The sequence below is a fragment of the Xyrauchen texanus genome, chromosome 36, assembly GCF_025860055.1.
Source record: "Xyrauchen texanus isolate HMW12.3.18 chromosome 36, RBS_HiC_50CHRs, whole genome shotgun sequence".
Lineage (NCBI taxonomy): Eukaryota > Metazoa > Chordata > Actinopteri > Cypriniformes > Catostomidae > Xyrauchen > Xyrauchen texanus.
In genome coordinates, this window is record NC_068311.1 from 34,433,496 (window position 1) to 34,457,139 (window position 23,644).

General features: G+C 38.2%; 1 protein-coding gene across 1 annotated transcript in view; it reads right to left on the bottom strand.

Moving 5' to 3' along the window:
* The window catches only part of LOC127629665 (tyrosine-protein kinase receptor UFO), a 93,060-nt gene that overhangs the window by 48,065 nt on the left and 21,351 nt on the right, over window positions 1-23,644 (bottom strand). The window contains exons 5-7 of the mRNA XM_052106868.1: window positions 21,753-21,833; window positions 19,009-19,124; window positions 11,643-11,838 (exon numbers count right to left, since the gene is read on the bottom strand). Of these exons, the coding sequence (XP_051962828.1) occupies window positions 11,643-11,838; window positions 19,009-19,124; window positions 21,753-21,833 (393 nt within the window). The remainder of the gene's footprint in view (window positions 1-11,642; window positions 11,839-19,008; window positions 19,125-21,752; window positions 21,834-23,644) is intronic.

Consider the following 23,644-nt stretch of genomic DNA (forward strand, 5'->3'; position numbering starts at 1 on the left):
TAAGATATAACGTTTGATTATTCAGACAAGCAAGCTCACGACAAGTAAACTATGGCACATTTTTTCGAGAACTTTGTAAGGTAAAAGCAGATATAAAGTTTTTAGCTATTTGTGGCTTACATCAGCAGTTATATGAGCATAAAAGAGACATTTGTATTTGAAGACTTACAGAAATCATATTTCACTTTGGGATTATTTCTGAGAATGAGAGCTTTCATTTGATATATGATTTGTCTATTTATGTGCTATATGAAGGAATTTTCATATAAATATTTCTACCCCATACACACTTGTTTTCAATGCAAATGTTTTGAGGCCTTATTTTGCTATTTTAAGTAACATAAATACAGAAGTGATGGCTGTCTCTTAAAAGTTCAGATTCTAATCTTTTAAAAGATTTCTCATATGCCTGACTTATCTATATGGAAACGTTAACGTTTTAAGCGTAATTCTTTTTCGTGATATAGCACCCCCATTTGGACTCGCTGGCAAGTCCATTAAGTTTAAAGGGTTGACTTCTCTGATTGGTGGATCTAACTTCAGGATTATGGGTAGGTCTTCAGCTAAGACTGGCTATTAAACACCACTTTTTAAAAATGAAGTTCAAATCACACCAAATTGTGGGTTCTACAGAAGCATTTATGATCGCTTGACTCCCTCAGACCATTTGCTATGTCTGTTTTGAAAGTTATATACGCTAGCATCTATCAATCTTAATCTATCTCTCTGTGAAGTAAAGTAATGGGTTATTTACTTCTGGAACCCTGCTTTTGAACTCTCTCGGATATTGTGTAATATTTTTGAGAATTGTACTTGCATTGGCATAATGCCATGCTATTGGACAGTGACAGGAAAACACAATGGTAGATAGAGGAGTTTAATTCCTTCTGATGGAATTTATCATATTGAGAATCATTAAACTCCTATTGGGAACTGTGTTCAAAAATGTTTTTAGTTCAAAATCCCAATACATTCCTTTTGCAGAACTCCATTATGTCCGTGTGTTTATTGTGTTTGTCTGAATAATAGACAGCACGGAAATGCATTAGACAGTACGGAAAAACAGCCTCAGAGTTCCTCCAATTCCAACACAAGTACAGCTCGCACATATTAGTCAAAAACACACAGTGGTGCATTCGTAACAACCTAAACACTGCCGTTCTGTTGCATGTTGCCGAGGCAAGGAGGAGTCATGCTACTCGAGGGTAAAACAACTATTAACCTCAGTCAGCATTTTAAACTGTTTAACTGTAAAATGAGCCGAGCGATTCTTTTAATGTGCTGCTTTACAAGGCCTGAACCTCAGTCTTAAAGCAATTAGTTGCTAATTATGTTGTTTACTGTATGCGGTCGCAAGCGGTGTAAAATGCACTGTTACAAAGGTTTGCTTTGACTGATGTGTCACTGCTAACAATCAATTGTTTTTCAGTAAAAATCTATAAACGTTTAATATCATCAAGGCAATTTACCTGAGAAGCAAAATGTCCATATCTTATTATGGAAACTCTTTACATTAATTTTCCCTTTGTTTTCATTAATGTCTAATAAGTCATTTACAAATGTTTTATTAATCATTTATATGCATTTACTGTAACATGCATAAAAAGGGCAACCTTCATTCAATACTTGCTAAATAGTGAGCATTCTCATGTGTTATAAATACTTAATAAACACATATTCATACTTTAAATAAAAAATATAAAATGCTTTAGGTCATTATTTATGTCACAATGCAGCAAAAAATAGACTATTATGATGACATTAAAAGGTGGGATTATGCCCTTTTGCTGAAGTATTAATTACTGTAATGTCTTATCTCACTTGTGTTGTCACTTTCCTTGTCACGTTGATGTCAAAAGAATAATGTACCTAGTCCCAGTTTCCTAAAGTCCTCTACAATAACACTTTTATGGTTTCCTTGCTCATTCACATCATATATCATATAATAAAGCCTTATGAACATTAAACCATACTGAACTTAATGTACATGTTTCAAATGATGGCAACCTCTTAATAAATTATTCAATATGTGTCCACTTTAAATTAAAAGTAAATTTTCATAGGTTACTAATGTTGAATAAGTGTTATTAAGCATTTATAACAAGTTGGCAAATGCTTAATAAATGCTTCATATGTGTCCACTTTACAATATAGCATATTTTCATAGGTTAATGTTGAATAAGTGTTATTAAGCATTTATAACAAGTTTGCAAATGCTTAATAAATGCTTCATGTGTCCACTTTACAATATAGCGCATTTTCATAGGTTACTAATGTTGAATAAGTGTTATTAAGCATTTATAACAAGTTGGTAAATGCTTAATAAATGCTTCATGTGTCCACTTTACAATATAGCACATTTTCATAGGTAGTTAATGTTGAATAATTGTTATTAAGCATTTATAACAAGTTGGCAACTGCTTAATAAATTCTTCATGTGTCCACTTTACAATAAAGTACATTTTTAAAGGTTACTGATGTTAATAAATGTTATTAAGCATTTATTACAAGTCACAATGGCTCACTGTTTCACGGGTATTGCACGACACACCCTTTTTATGCATGTTCCTTATAACAGCATATCAATATTTATAATTCATTTGTAAATTACTTAGTAGTCATTAACATCCTTCTTTATAAACCCTTAACAAAGGGAACATTGCTGTAATGTTACCAGTATATTAATAGAATATGTATTTCTTTCCCCAACCTCTTGTCACCATGGCTGAATGTTTCTTGCAGAATGTCTACTTTACATTAAGGTACATTTTCCTAGGTTACTAATGTTTAATAAGTGTTTTTAAGCATTTCTAACATGTAAGGTAAAATGGCTCATTATTTGGCAGATATAAGTTGCTCTTTTTGCATGTTATAACTGCTTATTAATGCTTTATAATGGATTTGTAAATGACTTTATAAATAATTAGCCTGTTTTTAATCAAGCAAAGGGAAAATGAATGAAGATGCTTTTTTTCAGTATGTTCAACATAAATGTTGAATTCTGAATATTTATTTTCATTATTAATTTTTTGTTGGAAAAGCACTTTCTGTATTAGCTTGAAGCCTCCAAGTTTACAATAGTTACTGTATTCTTTCAATAGCTCTAAGAAAGGGTGGCTGGGTGACCTTTTTATTTTTTTATTGAATGCTAGACATCAGAATGCATTATTTTGCTCTTGTACACTTTTACTTGAATTTTATTTTTGAGTTTAAGAAAAAGGTGAGTGGCAGAGTGTATTACTACTATATGTTGTTGTTATTTTTATGTGAATGAAGAATTAAAAGATGCACTTTTTTCAGTAAGCTAGAACTATGTGTTTTCAACATAAATGTTCAATTCTGTTGGTTCAGGAAGGACGCCATGACAGGCTGCTGGCTCACACTGTCGCTGTTCATTTTTATTTATTTATTGTTGGAAAAGCACTTCTGTATTAGCTTAAAGCCCTCAAGTTTACATTGATTACTGTATTCTTTCAATTGCTCTAAACAAGTATTTTGGGTGACCTTTTAATTTTTTTATTGAATGCTAGACATCAAGTTGTTGTTATTTTAATCTGAAAGAAGAATTACAAGATGCACGTTTTCAGTAAGCTAGGCCTATGTGTTTTCAAGGCTTCAAGGTTTTATTGAATGCTACCTCTGACTAAGAATGCATTACTTTGCACTTGTATAGTCTTTTATTTTGGAATTTTAAGAGCAATAAACATATGTTAAGGAATTAATTTTTTTTTTCATTGAGATATGTAAATCAACATGTATAAATTGCTATTAGTCAATTAATGGGGAGATAATCGAATCGGACTGGAAAAATGAATCGTTAGATTAATCGATGCACCGAAAAAATAATCGCTAGATTAATCGTTTAAAAAATAATAGTTTATCCCAGCCCTATTTTGAGCTCATTTGAAAAACGATTTATTTGATGTGAGAATTGTTTCAAGTGATTACAAAGCTGCAATAAATTGCTTAATTTTCCATGCTTCTGAAAAAATTAAACATGTCTTCCTTTAAGCATTTTTGTCTAGTTTGAAGATCCATAATTGTTTTAGTTATGACATATTTTGCTAGTTTCAAAAGTCTTTTAGCATAAATGTACACTATGTTTATTCATTTCGCTTCTTATTAGTTTTGCACTGCATTAAAGAAAAAGAAAAGCACAATATTTTGTCTTGTTTTCAGATAAAACCAACAACATTTAGTAATATTTACCCCTATATTAACTGCCCCATGGGGATTAATAAAGTTCTAATAACAATAATAACAATTATGCTTATAAACAAAATGATAAACTATTTGCCAATAGGGTTTTCTCTGAAAACAAGACTTAATCTGATGCCATTCTGCTTCTCAAGTCATGTTTTCTTGTTTTAAGTATGTTTAGATATTTTTTTTATAGAAAATGAGACCAAAAACTCAAAAAAAAAAAAAAAAAACTTTTTTGCAGTGTGTATGCTGGAGGTGGGCTGTGTTTACAGGATAGTGGTGTGGTCGGAGAGTCAAAGTAGATATGTGATTATGATTATGTAAATTGTTCAAACTGTTTTAATCCATTCAAAAAGAAAATGCCAAACCAATTTCATTGCGATACCAGCAGCAGCTTTGGTATTTTCTCTCATCCCTTGGGCAATGTGGGACTCTGGGAAACTAGCAAAGATCATGTTTTTTCTCCTTTTTCACAAGCCCCCTCCTCTTTTTTCCTGTTCTATCCATCACACATATATTTGTCGTTCTCTGCCTCATTCACTTTTCCCACAGTAAGAGCATGCCTGTATTTCATCTTTTTCTGGCAAGGACAAATCAAAGGTCATCTGGGGTCAGGGCAGGGAAGACGGGGGCGCTGCATGAAAGGGGGCAGGGAGAGAAACAACAAGCATAGCATGTTTGGGAATGCCGGAAAAGCATTCTTGAACAGAATTTGTAGGATTAGTCCATGGAGAGATATCAAGAGGAATTGCATTGCGCAGACGATGCTGTCATGTAAAGGATATCAAGGAATGAAAGTATTGACTTTTTCTTAGATGAGAAATTAAAATAGTAGGGAGCAATTCATGTGGACAGCTCAGATCATTTAGTCTTGGGAGAATGCTATAAGAAATGTTTGAGTTCCTATTGAGATCTCTGACTTTTAATGACATCTTGGCAAATCTGAGCGCACACTAAAAAAAGTTAGCCTAAAAATATTCTTCATGTGGTTACATATAAACTGGTTTTATTCAAGTCAAAGGACCAAAACAACCAGAATACATCGGTTGCAGCGACAACATTCAAATGAATTTTTAAGGGCTAGATCAGGTTGAAATAACTCCATTAGATAACAATCGCAGGTTAACACTTTTTACAGTGCAACTTCATAAGCGAGACTCAAAGGAATATTCCAGGTTCAATACAATGTGTTGCATAATGTTGATTAAAGCAAAAATAATTTCAACTCGTTCATCCTTCTCTTTAAAAGCAAAATCTAAATTGGAGTTTACCAGGAGGCACTTAAAGTGGAAGTGAATGGGGACAATGTTTGGAGGTTTAAAGGCAGAAATGTGAAGCTTATACTTTTATAAAAGCACTTCCATTAATAATTCTGTTAAAACACAATTATCTGAGCAGTAAAGTTGTTGAAATTGTCATTTTTCCAGTCATTTTAAGATTTGAGTGTTTGTTGACATTATTACATCCTCATGTAAAATTGACAGTTATTAAGCAATTTTCTCAAACTAAAATCAAGTTAACACATATAGTGTTTACATCTTTTGGCTATTCTTTTGAAAAAATAGTGAGTGTTTGAACGTTCAACACATGGCCCCATTCACTTCCATTATAAGTGCCTCACTGTGCCTTCGATTTTGCTTTTTTTATAGAACAGGACGGCCGAGTGGAAATTATTGTAATTATTGTAATCAATATTATGTCGCAAAGGCTGTCTACTGAGCTTAACTTGTATTGAACCCGGAATATTCCATTAAGCAAATGTCTTATTTTGCTCTTCAGTTAACATCATTGTTGTTTTGGAGAAACAACTGAGTGTAGCTAGATCTGAGCAGTGGCTAAAGCACAGGGCTGTTAATCAGAAGGTCGTTGGTTCTAACCCCACAGCGACCACCATTGTGTCCTTGAGCAAGGCACTTAACTCCAGGTTGCTCCGGGGGGATTGTGCCTGTAATAAGTGCACTGTAAGTCGCTTTGGATAAAAGTGTCTGCCAAATGCATAAATGTAAATGTAACCAGGGCTGGGTATCCTTCAAAAAATGTCGATATCGATACCGACACCCGGATCCTAAATCAATACCAATTTTATGAAATCCGTTTTAACAAGATTACAAACATTACACATTACCTCAAAAAAAATTTGCTTTTATTTTTTCAGTTTGTTGACTATTTTTACTGACTAAAAGACTCATCTCCTGAGCCTTCTGGTCTCCTCATGCCAGGGTCGGCAGGGGCAGAGGCTATAACATTAATGTGAAGAGGTAAAAAAAACAAGAAAGCTAAACTGTTAATTCAGCCAACCTTAAGGATAAGCACGGTTTAACAAGATAACTAGATTAATGTACATTAAACTTGATCAGTTTCGGTCAAGCTTAAAAGTATTTTTAGCATCGATTTAGCTAGCTATCTATATCCATACATCCAAACAACATCTAACGTCCCAGTTTATAGGACTATGTCACCGCACACAGAAACGTTAATTTAACATGTACACAAGCATGTACCACTACAAGTTAACCGATTTTGTTTGTTGGTTTGTTTGCTAAAAGTTAACCTTACCTGTCGGTGTCCCAGTCATAGTGCCGCTGCATTCATCAGTAGTTTTAGAGGAGGACCTCATGTGGTGGGCATGTTGAAGGAGGACTCGTATGGTGGGCACGTTGGAGGAGGACTCGTGTGGTGGGCATGTTAAATGAAGCTCTGTGGCAGGACGCTGAGAGAATGACTGCACCAGCTCGGTCTTCTTGCAGTTGAAGACGGAGAAACTTTCAGCTCTTAAGTTTATTCCATGCACTATCAAGTGCTTCATCAGATTTGTCGTGTTGCCGGTCTTGGCAGCAATTATCTTGTCGCAAATATTGCATCACACACTGTTGGCATCGAGCCTGGTGAAATGTAGCCACACTTTTGATATTTTCCACCTCTTTCACATCTATGGGGTTGAGACGCAAACACACTACAGCCTCACGTGTGAGCCGGGTCTCTGGGTGTAACCGGCGTAAACTAGTGTTTTTCCTTCATGCCTAAACACAGCCAATCACCGGTACTTTTAGATTTGGGCACATCTAGCATGCTACAGCATGAGCATCATCACTGACGTTGACGAGATTAAACCCTTAGGTATCGAAATTTGGTACCGAAGGACAAGACATTTTCGATACTCGATTTTTAGAGGCAATTCGTTCTGTGCCAAAAATGTATCAAACTCGATACACAGCCCTAATTGTAACTGAAAAGTAATCGCATTTGCATAATCAGTTACGAGCGTGATTTGGAGATAGCTTTATTCTACTCTAACTTTACATTCTCACTCCACTGATGGTTAGGTTTGGGTGTGGTTGGGGGGCTACAGTTTATAAAATATGCATTCCTGTTCACCGTATTACACCCTGAAAACAACTCGCTCCACAACTCGCTTTGGCGCCCCCTTTCACCAACCTACCCCACAAGCTGGCATGGGGCTGTTTGGCACAAATGCATAACATAACTTTAATAATTGATTCAAAATCATCAATAAATACTTGGAGGCATTGAATGTGTTTATTTATTACCAAAGGAAATAGTTAAGTCACGGTCACATTTATCTTTGCTTGTCGAAATTCTTTGGGCGGAAAAGACGCTCTGGGAATTTTGCTGCGTAAAGGCACATGACCTTGTCTTCCACCAGAGATATTCAACAAAGAATTCAAAGTGTTTTAACCATTACACTCTGTTGTTTTCTTTGTTCATTCGGAACATGAGATTATTCAAAATAAATGAAAAAAAAAAGTCAGGAATTTAAAGAACCAAGTTTCTGACTCTAAATTCCCCTAGGATGAGCCACACTCGAAGTCGAACCACAACTGTGATTGCACATCAGTTAAATTCAATATCAAAAGTGGTGACACACTTAAACTCTGTTTCACATGCCTAACAACACCCCTTTATAAGTTCTTCTTTGACTTGTTTGGAACACATCCCAATCTGAATTTTGTTTTTTCCTTGAATGAGCATACTGTACGACAGTACAGCCCATTGATAGCCATGCAAATACATCTACTGCTGTATAAACAATATAGCAGTTGACACATTTTCTGCCTTTGCACTGCATAAACATTATACATAAGAAAGTATGTAAGAAAGCCAGAATAGAGTGAATAAAAATGTGCTGAAGTACAAGGGAGTGCTAAAAGAGTTTAGAGTCAGGATTCTCCCCTGGCCTAATACATTTAACACACTTAATACACTAGTGACACTCCAACCAAACACCACACCTACAAACATACCAGCACGGCCAAAAACTCTGTCACTGTCCAGCAAGACTAAACCACACTCCTGGAAAATATGACACAGAAAACAAGAGAACTAGAGAGAAAGAGACAGTTTCTCATCTCTCTCTCTTTTCTCAATCTGCGATTGCCATAATGCAATGGCGATATGTGACATGAAGTGACATTCTGTAAAATGTATTAAAAATGTAATGCACCCAGACCTAATAATAAACACAATGATATAGATATATGATATATATGTATATATTTTTTTTTCTTGCACAAGTAACACAAGGAGGTGATGATCCATACACAGATGATATTACTCTATAACAGTTACAGTGTAGTCTGGGGTCAAAAGAGCTGCAGTGATAAACACTGAACACTGTTTAAGATGGAAAGTACCAGGACAGAAAGACCAGAACGGGAAAGGCATGACTGAAGAAGTGTGAATGTCAGTGTACATTTTATCCTGAAGTCCTGTTGATAAACTACATTGTTCTCTGTGTGTTTTAGTGTGCCAGCAGAAGCATTTAAGTTCTTCTTTAGGGTTTGGTATGCGAGTAAGATCTGTAGAAGGTCTTGGTCTGGCTGAGTTCCCTCTCCACTACACATCAGCACAAAGCGTCTTTAAAGCAGAACTATACTTGAGCTGTAGTAAGTTTTTCCATGCCAGCTCATCGATGAAGCAGTGTTTGGAGAAAGAGAGAGTGAGAGGTGGGCATGTGGGTGTTTGGTACTTTCCATAAACTGGCATTACGAAATGTCTCTTATAAACAAACATCTTGGAGCAGAACTCCGGATAGAGACAGTAGGAGGGAAAGGAATGGAGAAATAGACTAGATTGCAAGAATATAAAACATTTGCTTTGAGTTTGCTCTTTAGCAGCTCTTACAGCCTGCATTATTCACTCCCAAATGTAAAAGCTTACCTTACACACATACAGTGGACTAATTGCAAAGTATTGGTTTCATTTCACAGAAAACCTCCCAAATAATAACATAAAAAGATATATAACATTGTATATGTTTACAATTTTATGATGCACATACTTTTTGCCCTCTCTTTAAAAGCCTGTGATACAAGGCTCTGTTTGCTCTATGTCCCTGCAAAAGTGTTAGTTTATTCCACTAAATTAAAGCAAGTGTTAGGAAAAAAAGGGCCTTCCTCTTTCAACTTTCATCCCAATATACAGCTCTGAAATGCAGGTAGCGCTCGAACGCAGATTAGCACTGGCCATGTGGTCATCCATAGACATTCAGGGATGTATTTTCATGACTGTGCAAGGCGTAGCACTTAGCACAACGACGTGTGCTATTTCTTATCCATTTTTATGAGAGCGCTAATTCTAAGTGCAATTGTCATTCCAGTGCAAGTGGCTGTGTGTGGGAATGTTTGTGCAATCTGTGGGTGCATTGCATGTTAATGTTGAGGTTTTTTGTGCAATTTTCCTGAGAAATTGGAGATTTCGAGAACATTTTTGGAAAGCACATCTAATATCGGCATCAAAATGAGGTTTGAGGATTCCACCAGCAGATGATATCAAAGAGCTATGGACCACTTTTAATGCTAGCCATGATTTGTGCATCAGTAGATCAATAATAATAATAATAAATTCATTTTGTATAGTGACTTCAAGCTCAAGGATGCTGTACAAAACTTAAACATAAAACATTAAACCCCTCAGCACTTTGCAAGCACACTTTGGATTTCGACAACCCACTTGCACCTAGACTTATTGCATACTTTCTTCCTAATTTGGAATGTCCAATAACCAATGTGCTCTAAGTCCTCGTGGTGGCATAGTGACTTGCCTCAATCCTGGTGGTGGAGGACGAATCTCAGGTGCCTCAGTGTCAGAGACTGTCAATCCGCTCATATTATCACCTGGCTTGAGTGCATACTGCGGTAACATAGCACGTGTGGAGGCTTCACGCTATTCTCTGTGGCAGAGCGAGACCACCATGACGAGGTTAACCCAATGTGACTCTATCCACCCTAGTAACCAGGCCAATTGGTTGCTTAGGAAGCCTGATTGGAGTCACTCTTAGAACTTGCGACTCCACATGTGGTAGTCAGCGTCTTTACTTGCTGAGCTAACTAGGCCCCTCAGACTTATTGCATACTTGCACGAAAAGAAAAAAAACTTTGACTTTGCACATGTGGTTTATCACATAGTACTGCACTTAAGATATAAAACTCTTAAAATGGGGTTCTCAGTCTGTTTTGTGATCCCATGCACTTTTCCCACTCTTTTGTTGAAAATTTCGGCCTCTGAGTGGACTAGAATCTAAATCTAGATATCATTGGAAAGCAGAGATCATCCTCTTTGTAATTTGATGCATAATATTCCATCATCAGTAGTTGCAAACATATTTTGCCAATTATATGTTTATCATGAGATTTCTACTGAACTGCATATTTTGTTCAAGACATCTGAGAAATAACATTTGATTATTTACCCAAGCAAACTCACAGACAAGTAGAAAATTGCTCATTTCGAAGAAAACAACCTAAGGTAAGAGCAGATATAGATTTGGTGGCTACTTGGGACTCACCGAAGCAGTGATCGGAGCAGACATGAGATGTTTGTCTTTGTTGTCTTACAGAGATCATAATTCACTTAGTTTTTTTTATAGCGTTACGACAGGGTGGCGCTCATTTGCAATGCTGAGTTTTTAAATGGAAACGGGATGGAGTTCTGTGAAAAATTCTGATTCTAAGACATATACAGGAGCTTTTAAATTATAAACATAAACTTCGCCCCATCCGCAGAGGTATGCAGAGTTGAAGAGGTTAAAGGGTTCTCAGTTAAATTTCATTTTAAGGAATAGTTACACCAAAAATGAAAACTCTGTCGAGATTTACTCACCCTCACCCTCAAGAAAGTTGACTTTCTTCCATAGAACAAAAAGGGTGAATTTACAGAAGAATAACCTTGCCACTCACCCACATTCATTATATGGAAAAAAAAGTGGCCAGGATATTATTTAGACATAAGTTTCATTTTTGAACATTTACGTTGTCCTATATAGCTGTACCTACAACCTTGTGCTATTAAAGATTCTGGTCTGTTTTATTTTATTCTATTCTAACCACAGCACAGACAATATTTGTGAATTCAAGATAAACCTTTCAGTGGTTATCACTTTCATACAGTTTTGTGCTTCTGTTCAGTGGAGAAGTTCTTACCGCCTTCATTGGTACTAATGGTTACCCATGCCGTCCAATCAGAGACACCCTGGCTGTTCTCGCAGGCCACTCTAAAATCGTATTGGCTGAAAGGTTCCAGGTCTGAGACCAGGCGGCTGGTGATTGGTCCATTAACATTCTGGTTGTTGATCATGTGATCAGCATTCACGACGGAGTCTTCGCCAGAAGGTTTAACCTAAAAGATGATCATAATAACATAACACTTAGATCATATGTAGCATTCCACTGTCTTTTGTATTCATATATATTGGCCTAAAAAGGTGATTCTCTCAAAATTAGAATTGGGGGTAAAATGTGCTTAAGTGAACTGAAAATAATGCAAAAATGTAGGCTTCATTTTCTTTATGCAAAAAATAATTATATATATATATTTGGAAGTGAGTACAAAATAATGGAAAATAAGTTGTAAATCAAGTTGTAAGTGTAAGGTTTTGTAACATTTTCTGTATTTTAATGATTTACATAAGTTTAATTTATGTGTTTTGAACGCGTTACTCCATATTTCCCACAAATAAATTTGAGTTGACAGTTTTGCATATATATACACTATTTGCACAATTGTTTTATTGCCTAACCACTACCAAACATATTAACAAACTTGTGAGAAGTGTTCTGCAAGTAAAGGGTGTCAACATAGAATAGATCTGTATGTGTAAAAAATAAACATTAACAATAAACACTTTGGCACATTTTTCACTAGAAAGACTTTTGCTAGTGTAAATACAGTAATGAGCCAAAACATTATGACCACTCACAAGTGCAGCGAATAACGAAAGAACATCTCCTAACAAGGCCACATGTCAAGGTCTGGGTAGATTTGATCAGTGGTTACCAACCCTGTTCCCGGAGGCCCCCCATCACTATACGTTTTGGATATCTCCCTAATCAAACACACCTGATTCAACTCATCTGCTCATTAGTGGAGACTCAAAGACCTGAAATGGGTGTGCAAGAAAAGGGAGATATATAAAATGTGCAGTTTTGGGGGGCCTCCAGGAATAGGGTTTGGATCCACTGGATTAGATAGTAAGCGAACAATCAGTTCTCGTAGTCAACATATTCAATGCATGAGAAATGGGCAGGAGTTAAGACCTGAGCGACTTTGACAAGGGCCATGTTATTATGGCCAGATGACTGGGTCAGAGCATCTCCGAAACGGCAAGGTTTGTGGGGTGCTCCCGGTCAGCAGTGGTGAGTACCTACCGACAGTGATCCGAGGAGGGACAAACCACAAACCGGCGACAGGGTGTTGGGTGTCCAAGGCTCATCAATGTGCTATGGCAACGAAGGCTATCCCGTCTGGTCCGAACCAACAGAAGGTCTACTGTGGCACAAGTCACAGAAAATGTTCAAGATGGTTACGGGAGGAATGTGTCACAACACACTTCTGCATATGGGGCTGTGTAGCTGCAGACCGGTCAGAGTGCCCATGATGACTCCTGTCCACCGTTAAAAGCACCTACAATGGGCAGGTGAGCGTCAGAACTGGACCTAGGAGCAGTGGAAGAAGGTCGCCTGGTCCGTTGAGTCCCATTTTCTTTTACATTCCGTAGACGGCCGTGTACATGTGCGACAATTACCTGGACAAGTGTTGGCATCAAGATGCACTGTGGGAAGACGACAAGCCAGTGGAGGGAGTGTGATGCTCTGGGCAATGTTCTGCTGGGAAACCCTGGGTCTGGCCATTCATGTGGACATCAATTTGACACGTTCCACCTACCTAAACATTGTTGCAGACCAGGTACACCCCTTCATGGCAATGGTATTCCCTGATGGCAGTGGCCTTTTTCAGCAGGATAACGCTCCTGCCACACTGCACACATTGTTTGGGAATGGTTTGAGGAACATGACGAATAGTTCAAGGTGTTTCTTTGTCCTCCAAATTCCCCAGATCTCAATCTGACTGATCATCTGTGGGATGTGCTGGACCAACAATTCCGATCCAAGGCAGGTTCACCTCGCTACAGTTGAAGGATCTGCTGCTAATGTCTTGGGAGCCAGATACCACAGGACACTTTCAGGGGTCTTGTAGAGTCCATGTCTCGGTGGTATGGAGCCGTTTTGGCGGCACACGGAGAACCGACAGCATATTAGGCAGGTGGTCATAATGTTTTGTTAATTAATGCAACTTGTTAACTGTATTTTTAGTATTTTTAGATTTCCCAATTTGAATCCACTTTACAAGCTCTTGGTTTAATTCAACTTTAAAGTAAATTTAAAAGATCTTGAGATTTTAAGACTCAATATCAGGTCAAATAAATAAAGATTGTGATTAATTGGACAATTTAAATTGTTACCCAGACTTGTTTCCTTGCAGTGATTTGCAAGTAAACAATGGAATTCAAGCTTGCAAATAGTTGTGGCTGTGGTTAGGTGAAAAATGTGCACAAACATAAGTTGGAAGAACAATTTCACATCCAATTATTGCATGAAAATATGAAGTAGCAGCTTCACAAAACATGATTTACACTTAAACGATATAGTCTAAATCTCACTCTACACATTTTCTGTACTGAATGGACATCCTGCAACATCAGACAACAAACTGAAGTAGTGTTTGAACACACACTAACCCTAACCCACACACACACACACACACAGTGCATCTATCCTTATGAGGACTCTCCATAGACATAATGATTTTTATACTGTATGAACTATAGATTTTATCTCCTAACCTTAAAGTTAATCCTCACAAAAACTTTCATAATTTTTACAATTAAAATAAAACATTGTTTAGTATGTTTTAAGCATTTTGAATTATGGGGACAGTACAAATGTCCTCAAGCCACATTTATAGCATAATACCCTTGCAATTACCAGTTTGTAACCTGAAGAAATGTCCTTGTAAACAACTTAAACCTACCGACACACACACACACACACACACACACACACACACACACACACACACACACACACACACACACACACACACACACACACACACAGGTCACAAATAACTGGAGAAATGTTAGTAGTTTTACTTTCTATTTAGGACAAAGAAGCAATCTCTTCCACTTCTGCTTTCCACAGATTTCTGCACAAGTGTTGTAGATGAAACAAAAATAAGTGATTAGATCGGTTTAAAATAAGTGTGTGCTTTAACGCAGTAATGCAGCATGTGTTGGCACACTCTTAACCTCACACACTGTATTTGTGTTTTACAAAGTCATTAGCATTCATGTCCACCTGGAGACACGCTCTCAGCACAGCAAGACGCACGAAAGCAGCTTACGCACACAGAACTCAGCAGGAGGAACATGCTGTCGATGCAAAGACGCACAATAAACAGCCAAAAACATCAAACGCCAGCAGAAAACTTCACAAAGTTGTACAGCTTTGAATGGTTCTCGGCTGTTTAGAAATGAGAGTATGAAGTTTGGAAGAGGTGCTGATCTCTCTCTGTCTGAACCAAGCTTTATTGGCATGACTGTAAATGATTATATATACACAATAATGTCAACTGCAAAAGTGCTTGCATACAGGTGCATGCCAGAAATATAACTAAAGTTAAACTAAGAAAGTACATAGAGGCTGAGGATCACAAAAACTGCCAATGAATGTCATATTTGGGGCTGAAAGGGAATACAATGAAGAGGAATGCATATTTATTATCTCAACCCCAAACCTAACTGTCAGTGGAGTAAAAAGCATTGCAATATCAATGCTCAGTTAATGCTGCATAATGTGACTGTTTATTGAAAAACAGTGTGATGGAGTGATAACTGAATGAAAGAATGAATTTCTGAATGGGTCAGCACTGCGGTATGTGTGTCATAACACTCATAGCTCAATGAAGAAGCGGTTCTTTCTGATTATAGTAAAGGGCTTTGCTCTGAAGTGAGGAGTCATTTGTGAGTCACCATGCAGTGATTCAGAGTCAAGTCAATAAACAGAGTTAACTGAAGTCTGCAGCTGCTTACTGACTCACAACCACCGAATTCCACTATGGTGGGTCAGTTTATCAACCTGTTTTATTCCGGTCTTCCCTTTAAGACCTCAGACCATTACTTTCAATGCCATGAAGTATTTTTGATTTGATGTAACAGATGTCTCTATTTACATACTTCAATTCAAGGATGTAGGGACATTTAAAAGTGGACAAGTAGCATGAAGGTGGGGGCTTGGGTAGCTCAGTGGTCCCTTAAAAAGTGGGAGGCACATATACAAACTGTTGTAATTCCTACACTGTTCACCTGATTTGGATGTAAATACCCTCAAATTAAAGCTGAAAGTCTGCAGTTAAAGCACATCTTGTTCGTTTCATTTCAAATCCATTGTGGTGGTGTATAGAGCCAAAAAGATTAGAATTGTGTCGATGTCCCAATATTTATGAACCTGACTGTATATTGTTGTCCTAACTTTGTAAACATGTAATTCTGGTTCTGTTCACTGCCTCACTTTGAAAAGTCTAATTTCATCCCACTATTTGGCAGAAAGCACTAGAATTTTTTTTCTCTCCATCACATTCCATCACAATATACAGCTCTGAAATGTAGGGGTGCTCTAATGCATTTTAACTTCTTAAAGATGTGCTCGTCCATTGACATTCAGTCTAATTTTCAGTTCAAGTACCACCCTCGTTATTTCATCGAATATTTCGGCCTCTGAGTGGAATAAAAGCTCAATCTTGGTGTCTTAGAAAGTTGGGATCCTCCCCATTGTAATGATATAAAACATTTTATCATCAAAAGTCAAAACGTACTTTTCTGATGATTTGTTTAGCATGTTTTTCTGCTGGATGGCATATTTTGTTCTGGACATCTAAGATATAACATTAGATTATTCAGCCATGCAAGCTCACAGACAGGTAAAAAATGACTAATTATTTAGAAAAAGCAGATGTAAAGTTTTTAAATATTTGGGTGAACTATTCCTTTAAGGGGATAACTCTCTTTTAGCACCCCAGAGTTTAACCTCGGAACTGCATCTATACGTGTAATGAAACATAATTTTTTTGGCAAAAAAAAAACAAAACTCTGGTTTGTAAAGCTCCAAAAAAAAGAACAAACCCCACCATTGAACCACAGTAAATGTCATCGATTCGACACTGCACAATATTGAACATCTTTGGCTCTTCAGACATGACATCATGGCGTTTGGTTACATGATTCAATAGCCACGTTTCCACAATCGGTCCAAATGAGGGCATGCTAGTGTATGCCAGGGCCAGTTGTACTCTCAATGTCACTTCCGGGGCTTTATCGTGCCTCCTTGGGGCCAACAGTCAGTGGCCTTTGGCCCACCAATTGCCCTGGGGCCAAAAAGGCTAATTGGGGATTGAGCCAATGTCAATGTAAAATGCAGAGTTTCGCTGAAATTGCTAAGCTGTTTATCTAGTGAACCGTTGTGCTGGTTCGGGAAAAATTGCTGGTACAGTACAAATCCGTTAAAACGCACAATGGACAAAGTGGTGCCCAAAGAAAGAACTTTCCATGGTTCACGATGATGAATCATGGTGTGCTGTTAGTGGAGAGACTATGGCAGTTACAGAGAGTGAATTATCAACACTAACCTATATTGCTAGCTAGTTAATGTTTCCATTTGATATAAACTTGATATTCTAGATAACTAAATAAAATAATACCTCAGTTTGAGCTTCCATTTAGCTTGTGAAATAGGCGGAGTGTGGGACGTTGGCACCAGGGCAGAGTTAAGGGTGGGTTTTAGGGCAACGCTGCGTGGGCCATTGGCCTGATGGTGGGAACGCAGATTGATTTTGGTCCTGGGGCTCGAGCTCAGACAGTCTTGGCCAGTTAATAGCCCTGACTCACACTGGCCCGATAGCAGCTAATGAGAACCAATGACGTAGTTATCAATGTAGCCACCATATTTGATTTAATACATTTCATAAATGATTTGATAGTCAATAATGACTTAAATACATTTCTGCTCATCTTTGTTTATTTCACGGAAGGAAGAAAGTCATAAAAGTAGGTTGGAAACAACATTAAGGTAAGTAAATAATGACAGGGTTTTCATCATCTATTGCTTCCCGTGTCATGAATTGATTTTTTATTTTATTTATAATGTTCCTTGCGGTCCACTTATAATGTTAGTGTGATTTTCTTTTTTAAGTTAATTTAGGAATAATTGTTCATTTTCTATCCCGTTTTTGTGCTTCTGTTTCAAATGCTCTATATTTTGGGGCGTGTGTTCTTGAAGACCTCAGTGTGAACGTCCTCTGTTGTGATTGGGTAACATCTTTGCATGTGGAATAAGCGTAATCACCCTCGCCATTACGCAAGTGTGGGGTTGTTTGAAAACTTCGGAAGGTAACAAAAATGACAACCGGAGGAAGTCTGATCCCAAATTAACCCCTCCACAAACACTGGCCTGTGCTGATGTAAAACCTCACTATGACGTGAGGAGGAAGTAGAGAACAAGTCGTTTTGGCACCTTGGTTTCAATAAAGCCTTTTTTTGGTTCTGAAATTTACTGTATGTTTTTATAGTGCTACTCTTATATGGCAAGATATCATGGTGTGACAGGGCGGAGGGCAGGACCGGGTCGTGATTCTACACACCCGGTACCATATCAGTCTAATCAAGCCTCCGAGAGGGATAAAGGCTGACTGCGGACGGTGGTGTGACAGATAGAGAACTTTAACGGGCAGCTGTCCGTCCAATGTGTGTGTTTGTGTCTTTTTGTTTAGTTTTATATTAAAATATTATTTATATTGCCAAGCCAGTTCTCGCCTCCTTTCCATTGTTCACTTTACACATGGTAAGTTTGATTTTCCAATTCATGACCCCTTTAATGGGTGTAATATGGTCAAACATTTCATAATCTTTTTGTCATTTCATTGGTTCTTGTGCCTCCCATCTCCCATCTTTCAGTTCTGTTCATATTTTCTAGTTCTCTCTTTGTTCCTCCAGGCATGTGTGTTTCTGGGTTATTTGGATCTGTATTTTCCCTTCTCTAGAGTTTGAGGAACCAGAGGAGGGGTGAGAGCTCGGGCACGAGAGCTGTTTTTATTAGAAACAGACTATTTGGGGTGGTGCACAGGCAAGTGTGTGACATATACACACACACACACACACACACACACACACACACACACACACACAGGCTCACATCTTATCAGGGTCCCAGATCATGGGGGAAACGGGGCCTCAAATGTGAGGCCTACGGGGCCTCTCTCGAAGTGTGAAATGTGATACTCGACAGAATGATTAAACGCCACTTGTATGCCGGTAAAAGTGTTCTGACTCAAATTTGGGGGACAAAGTAAATGTGTCACTGGTGTTGCAAAGTTAAGTGATGGATCTCCAAACGATGAAACCATTTGAAACTAACAGATACTCTTGTGAATGTATTGAAAGATTATTTTGGAAGGTACCTCAACAGTGCAGTGGTTGATGGAATAGATTCCTCCAAAGCCTGTCTGCCAGGACAGATGGATGCTTGAATTCGTGATGTCTTCAGCTTTAATGTCATGGGGCTCAGCGGGGAGGACTGGACAGACAAAAATAGTTCATTAAACATATTTATGGTATAGTTCTCCCCAAAATGAGAGCGTTATTTTCTCACTCTCTACTACTGTTACTCCAAAGACTTTCTTCCATTGAACACAATACAATTATTTTTGAAGAAGAAATTTGGAAGAAAATACTTCTCTTTACCATACAATGAAATCATGTACTAATAACTATCAATTTTGGGAAGGCTGCTTTGAAACTGTAGATTCCCAAGATACAAAATAATCATAAAGTACACAGTTAATCATAAGTTAAATAGTCAAGCTTCTCTCTTAAAGAAGTAGTTCGCTACAGTACAACTATTTTAATAACAAATATACTATATATATATATACACTCACCTAAAGGATTATTAGGAACAGCTGTTCAATTTCTCATTAATGCAATTATCTAATCAACCAATCACATGGCAGTTGCTTCAATGCATTTAGGGGTGTGGTCCTGGTCAAGACAATCTCCTGAACTCCAAACTGAATGTCAGAATGGTAAAGAAAGGTGATTTAAGCAATTTTGAGCGTGGCATGGTTGTTGGTGCCAGACGGGCCGGTCTGAGTATTTCACAATCTGCTCAGTTACTGGGATTTTCACACACAACCATTTCTAGGGTTTACAAAGAATGGTGTGAAAAGGAAAAACATCCAGTATGCGGCAGTCCTGTGGGCTGAAAATGCCTTGTTGATGCTAGAGGTCAGAGGAGAATGGGCCGACTGATTCAAGCTGATAGAAGAGCAACTTTGCCTGAAATAACCACTTGTTACAACCGAGGTATGCAGCAAAGCATTTGTGAAGCCACAACACGCACAACCTTGAGGCGGATGGGCTACAACAGCAGAAGACCCCACCGGGTACCACTCATCTCCACTACAAATAGGAAAAAGAGGCTACAATTTGCAAGAGCTCACCAAAATTGGACAGTTGAAGACTGGAAAAATGTTGCCTGGTCTGATGAGTCTCGATTTCTGTTAAGACATTCAGATGGTAGAGTCAGAATTTGGCGTAAACAGAATGAGAACATGGATCCATCATGCCTTGTTACCACCGTGCAGGCTGGTGGTGGTGGTGTAATGGTGTGGGGGATGTTTTCGTGGCAAACTTTAGGCCCCTTAGTGCCAATTGGGCATCGTTTAAATGCCACGGCCTACCTGAGCATTGTTTCTGACCATGTCCATCCCTTTATGGCCACCATGTACCCATCCTCTGATGGCTCCTTCCAGCAGGATAATGCACCATGTCACAAAGCTCGAATCATTTCAAATTGGTTTCTTGAACATGACAATGAGTTCACTGTACTAAAATGGCCCCCACAGTCACCAGATCTCAACCCAATAGAGCATCTTTGGGATGTGGTGGAATGGGAGCTTCGTGCCCTGGATGTGCATCCCACAAATCTCCATCAACTGCAAGATGCTATCCTATCAATATGGGCCAACATTTCTAAAGAATGCTTTCAGCACCTTGTTGAATCAATGCCACGTAGAATTAAGGCAGTTCTGAAGGTGAAAGGGGTCAAACACAGTATTAGTATGGTGTTCCTAATAATCCTTTAGGTGAGTGTATATATCACAACAGTATGATATTATTTCATTCTGCAGTCAGTCCTGACTGGATTCAATAAGAAGTGTGACATTCCCTTACGAAAATGAACCATTGTTTTACTAGAGTAACCACAGTTTAACCATGGTTACTATGGATTCTACATTATCCATGTTAATTGCATCAGCAAAAAAAAAAAAAAAAATACTATAGGGACGAATCAATGAACGAATATGAACAAATCTTTTTGGTGAACGGAATCTAAAGAATCGAGTCACTCAAATGAATCATAATCACCACCACTAATTGCTGCATTCGCAGTATAATGTGACAAATGTAGAGTTTTGTAATGCTACACCGCTACTTGCTTGAAAATGCAGCTCATTACTGGAAAAGCTGCATTAATGAGAAAAGAGCTGAACTATTGTCACGCTACTAAAAAGTTGGTAACATCGCTACTTTAAGGTAACTACCAAATACTGGTAACCATTTCCTTCCAAGCTCCAAAAAGCACATTGAAAGCATCATAAATGTAGTCCATATGACTTGTGCACTAAAAGTTATCCTTAACTGAAAATCTCGCCTTCCGCCGCAGCACTCAAATCTCATTCATGCATTACATTTTCAAACTTGGCACATCGAGATGTGTTCGGCTTAGCAGCAGTGACACCAAATGTCACTTGTTGGCAATCACTACTTTTCTAGTTTAAATACGCAAAATCCATACGCAAAATGAGATTTGAAAACTTTGGTGGAGAAGATGATTTTCAGTGAATAGTGAAATTATTTTGGTTTGTTGGTCAAACACAGCTATTGTATGACTTTAGGATAGCACTCGAGGCCTCTGGTCACCGTACGCTTTCACTGTATGAAGACAGCGGCTCAAAAATTCTTCAAAATATCTCCATTTGTGTTTTACGGATGAAAGAATATCATACGGGTTTGAAATGAGTCCGTAAATAATGACCGAATTTTCCTTTTGGGGTGAAAGTTTGTGTCCACACACTACCTAAAGAAAGGAAGACAAGACGCGAAATTACACACAAGTCTCTCCTCAGGATGTGGCACTTACCTGTCACAACACCTGTCCCAGACGACGCCACACCTTTACGATTGTGAGCCTCACAGGAGAAAGAGCTGGTTTTATTCAAACCTGCCGAGGAGAGAAAAAACATCAGAAAAACGTCAGAAAATTTAACGAAAACAGCAAGCGTCTGTTTTTGAGGTTTGGGTTGTGTTGAAAGGATATTTTGGGATTCATTATAGCTAATGTCCACCAACAGTATTTGTGTTGATCACCATAGAAAAACAATAGTTACAGTAAATGCCCAGATATACTTCAAACTAAATAAGGTGTTTTTGTGTTCGTTTTGGTGGTTTGTAACAGCTCGCCTGGGCGAACTTTTAGGAAAACGTCTAACCGGCTGCTAAAAATCTTCTTTATACCATTGGACCACGCCATCGCTAGGTGTGACCTGAAGCTCCACCTACTACTTTGTTCACGTTTTTCAGTCAGTATTCAACTTAAACAAACAGGCGTCCAAGAACGTGACATGCGTTTTATTTTGATTTAATTCATCTACAAAAGGAATCAAAATCTACTCAAATACTCTCAAGTGCCCATTTACTCATGTGCCATCTGCAGCGAAATCCATTCACACATCTGTCCAAAGTAAGATATGCCTCATCATTCTTTTGTCTGTTTGCTGAATATTAACACTCACACCCATCTTTGCAGTAGTATCAGTGTCATCATAAATTACAATAACAGAGTGTAATCTGTGCATATTATGGCTGCATGTAGCATGTTAGCACATTAGCATCAAGAATTCAGAATGTAAACAAGACAATTAAACATTTTATAGTGTATAAATATACATTTAAATCATCATCGAGTGGTTAAAACAGCTTCTTTTACTGACGTCAGGTCAATTCTACTCATAGAAAGAGAGTCTGATAAAACATTTTAATGTCACATTAGTTTAGGTTTACATGTAGCATCATCATATTTAAATGCCTCCCACAGCGGTGTTGCGGGTGTCTGAATGTTCGCAAACATACTGTTTAGAACTTCTTTTTACCCCTGAACGAAGAACGAGGAACATCTTCTGCACTTTGAAGGCACAGTCACATTTACCTTTGCACAGCGAAAATAAATGGACAAAGGCGGCGTGGGCAGATGTTGAGCGCGTGTGAAGCCGGCAAAAAACGTATAGTCAAGAAGCCTCTTTTTAATGTTGCACTTAATCCTCTGGGAGAGTGAAGGTAAAAAGAAACTCGCAGCTAAAATTATTTCCTCATCTACTGTTTTTTTTTTTTTTTCATTTGATCCCAATTTTCTTCCAATTTGGAATGCCTAATTCCCACTTCGTAGTAGGTCCTCGTGGTGGCATAGTTACTCTCCTCAATCCGGGTGGTGAAGGACAAGTCTCCTCAGCTTCTGAAACCATCAATCCGCGCATCTTATCACGTGACTCGTTGTGCATGACACCGCGGAGACTCGCAGCATGTGGAGGCTGATGCTACTCTCTGCGATACACACACAACTCACCACACGCCCCATTGAGAGCAAGAACCACTAATCACGACCACCAGGAGGTTACCCCAATGAGACTCTACCCTCCCTAGCAACCGGGCCAATTTGGTTGCTTAGGAGACCTGACTGGAGTCACTCAGCACACCCTTGATTCAAACTTGCGATTCCAGGGGTGGCAGTCAGGGTCAATATCTTGTTGCTACTTTCAAAACAGTGCGTTTTGGACAAATGAAACTTAACTCGTAATGAACCCTTCCATAACAGAACGTGTTAGTGGTTTTTAACAGCCTAATAAGAATGCACGTGAATTTAGAGAATCAAATGTGGAGTTTTAAAAAGAGCTGATTTGAAAAGAACTACTTCTGCTTTTGGGTAAACATTTAACAACACACACACACACATGCATGCACACACACACACGAGCATGC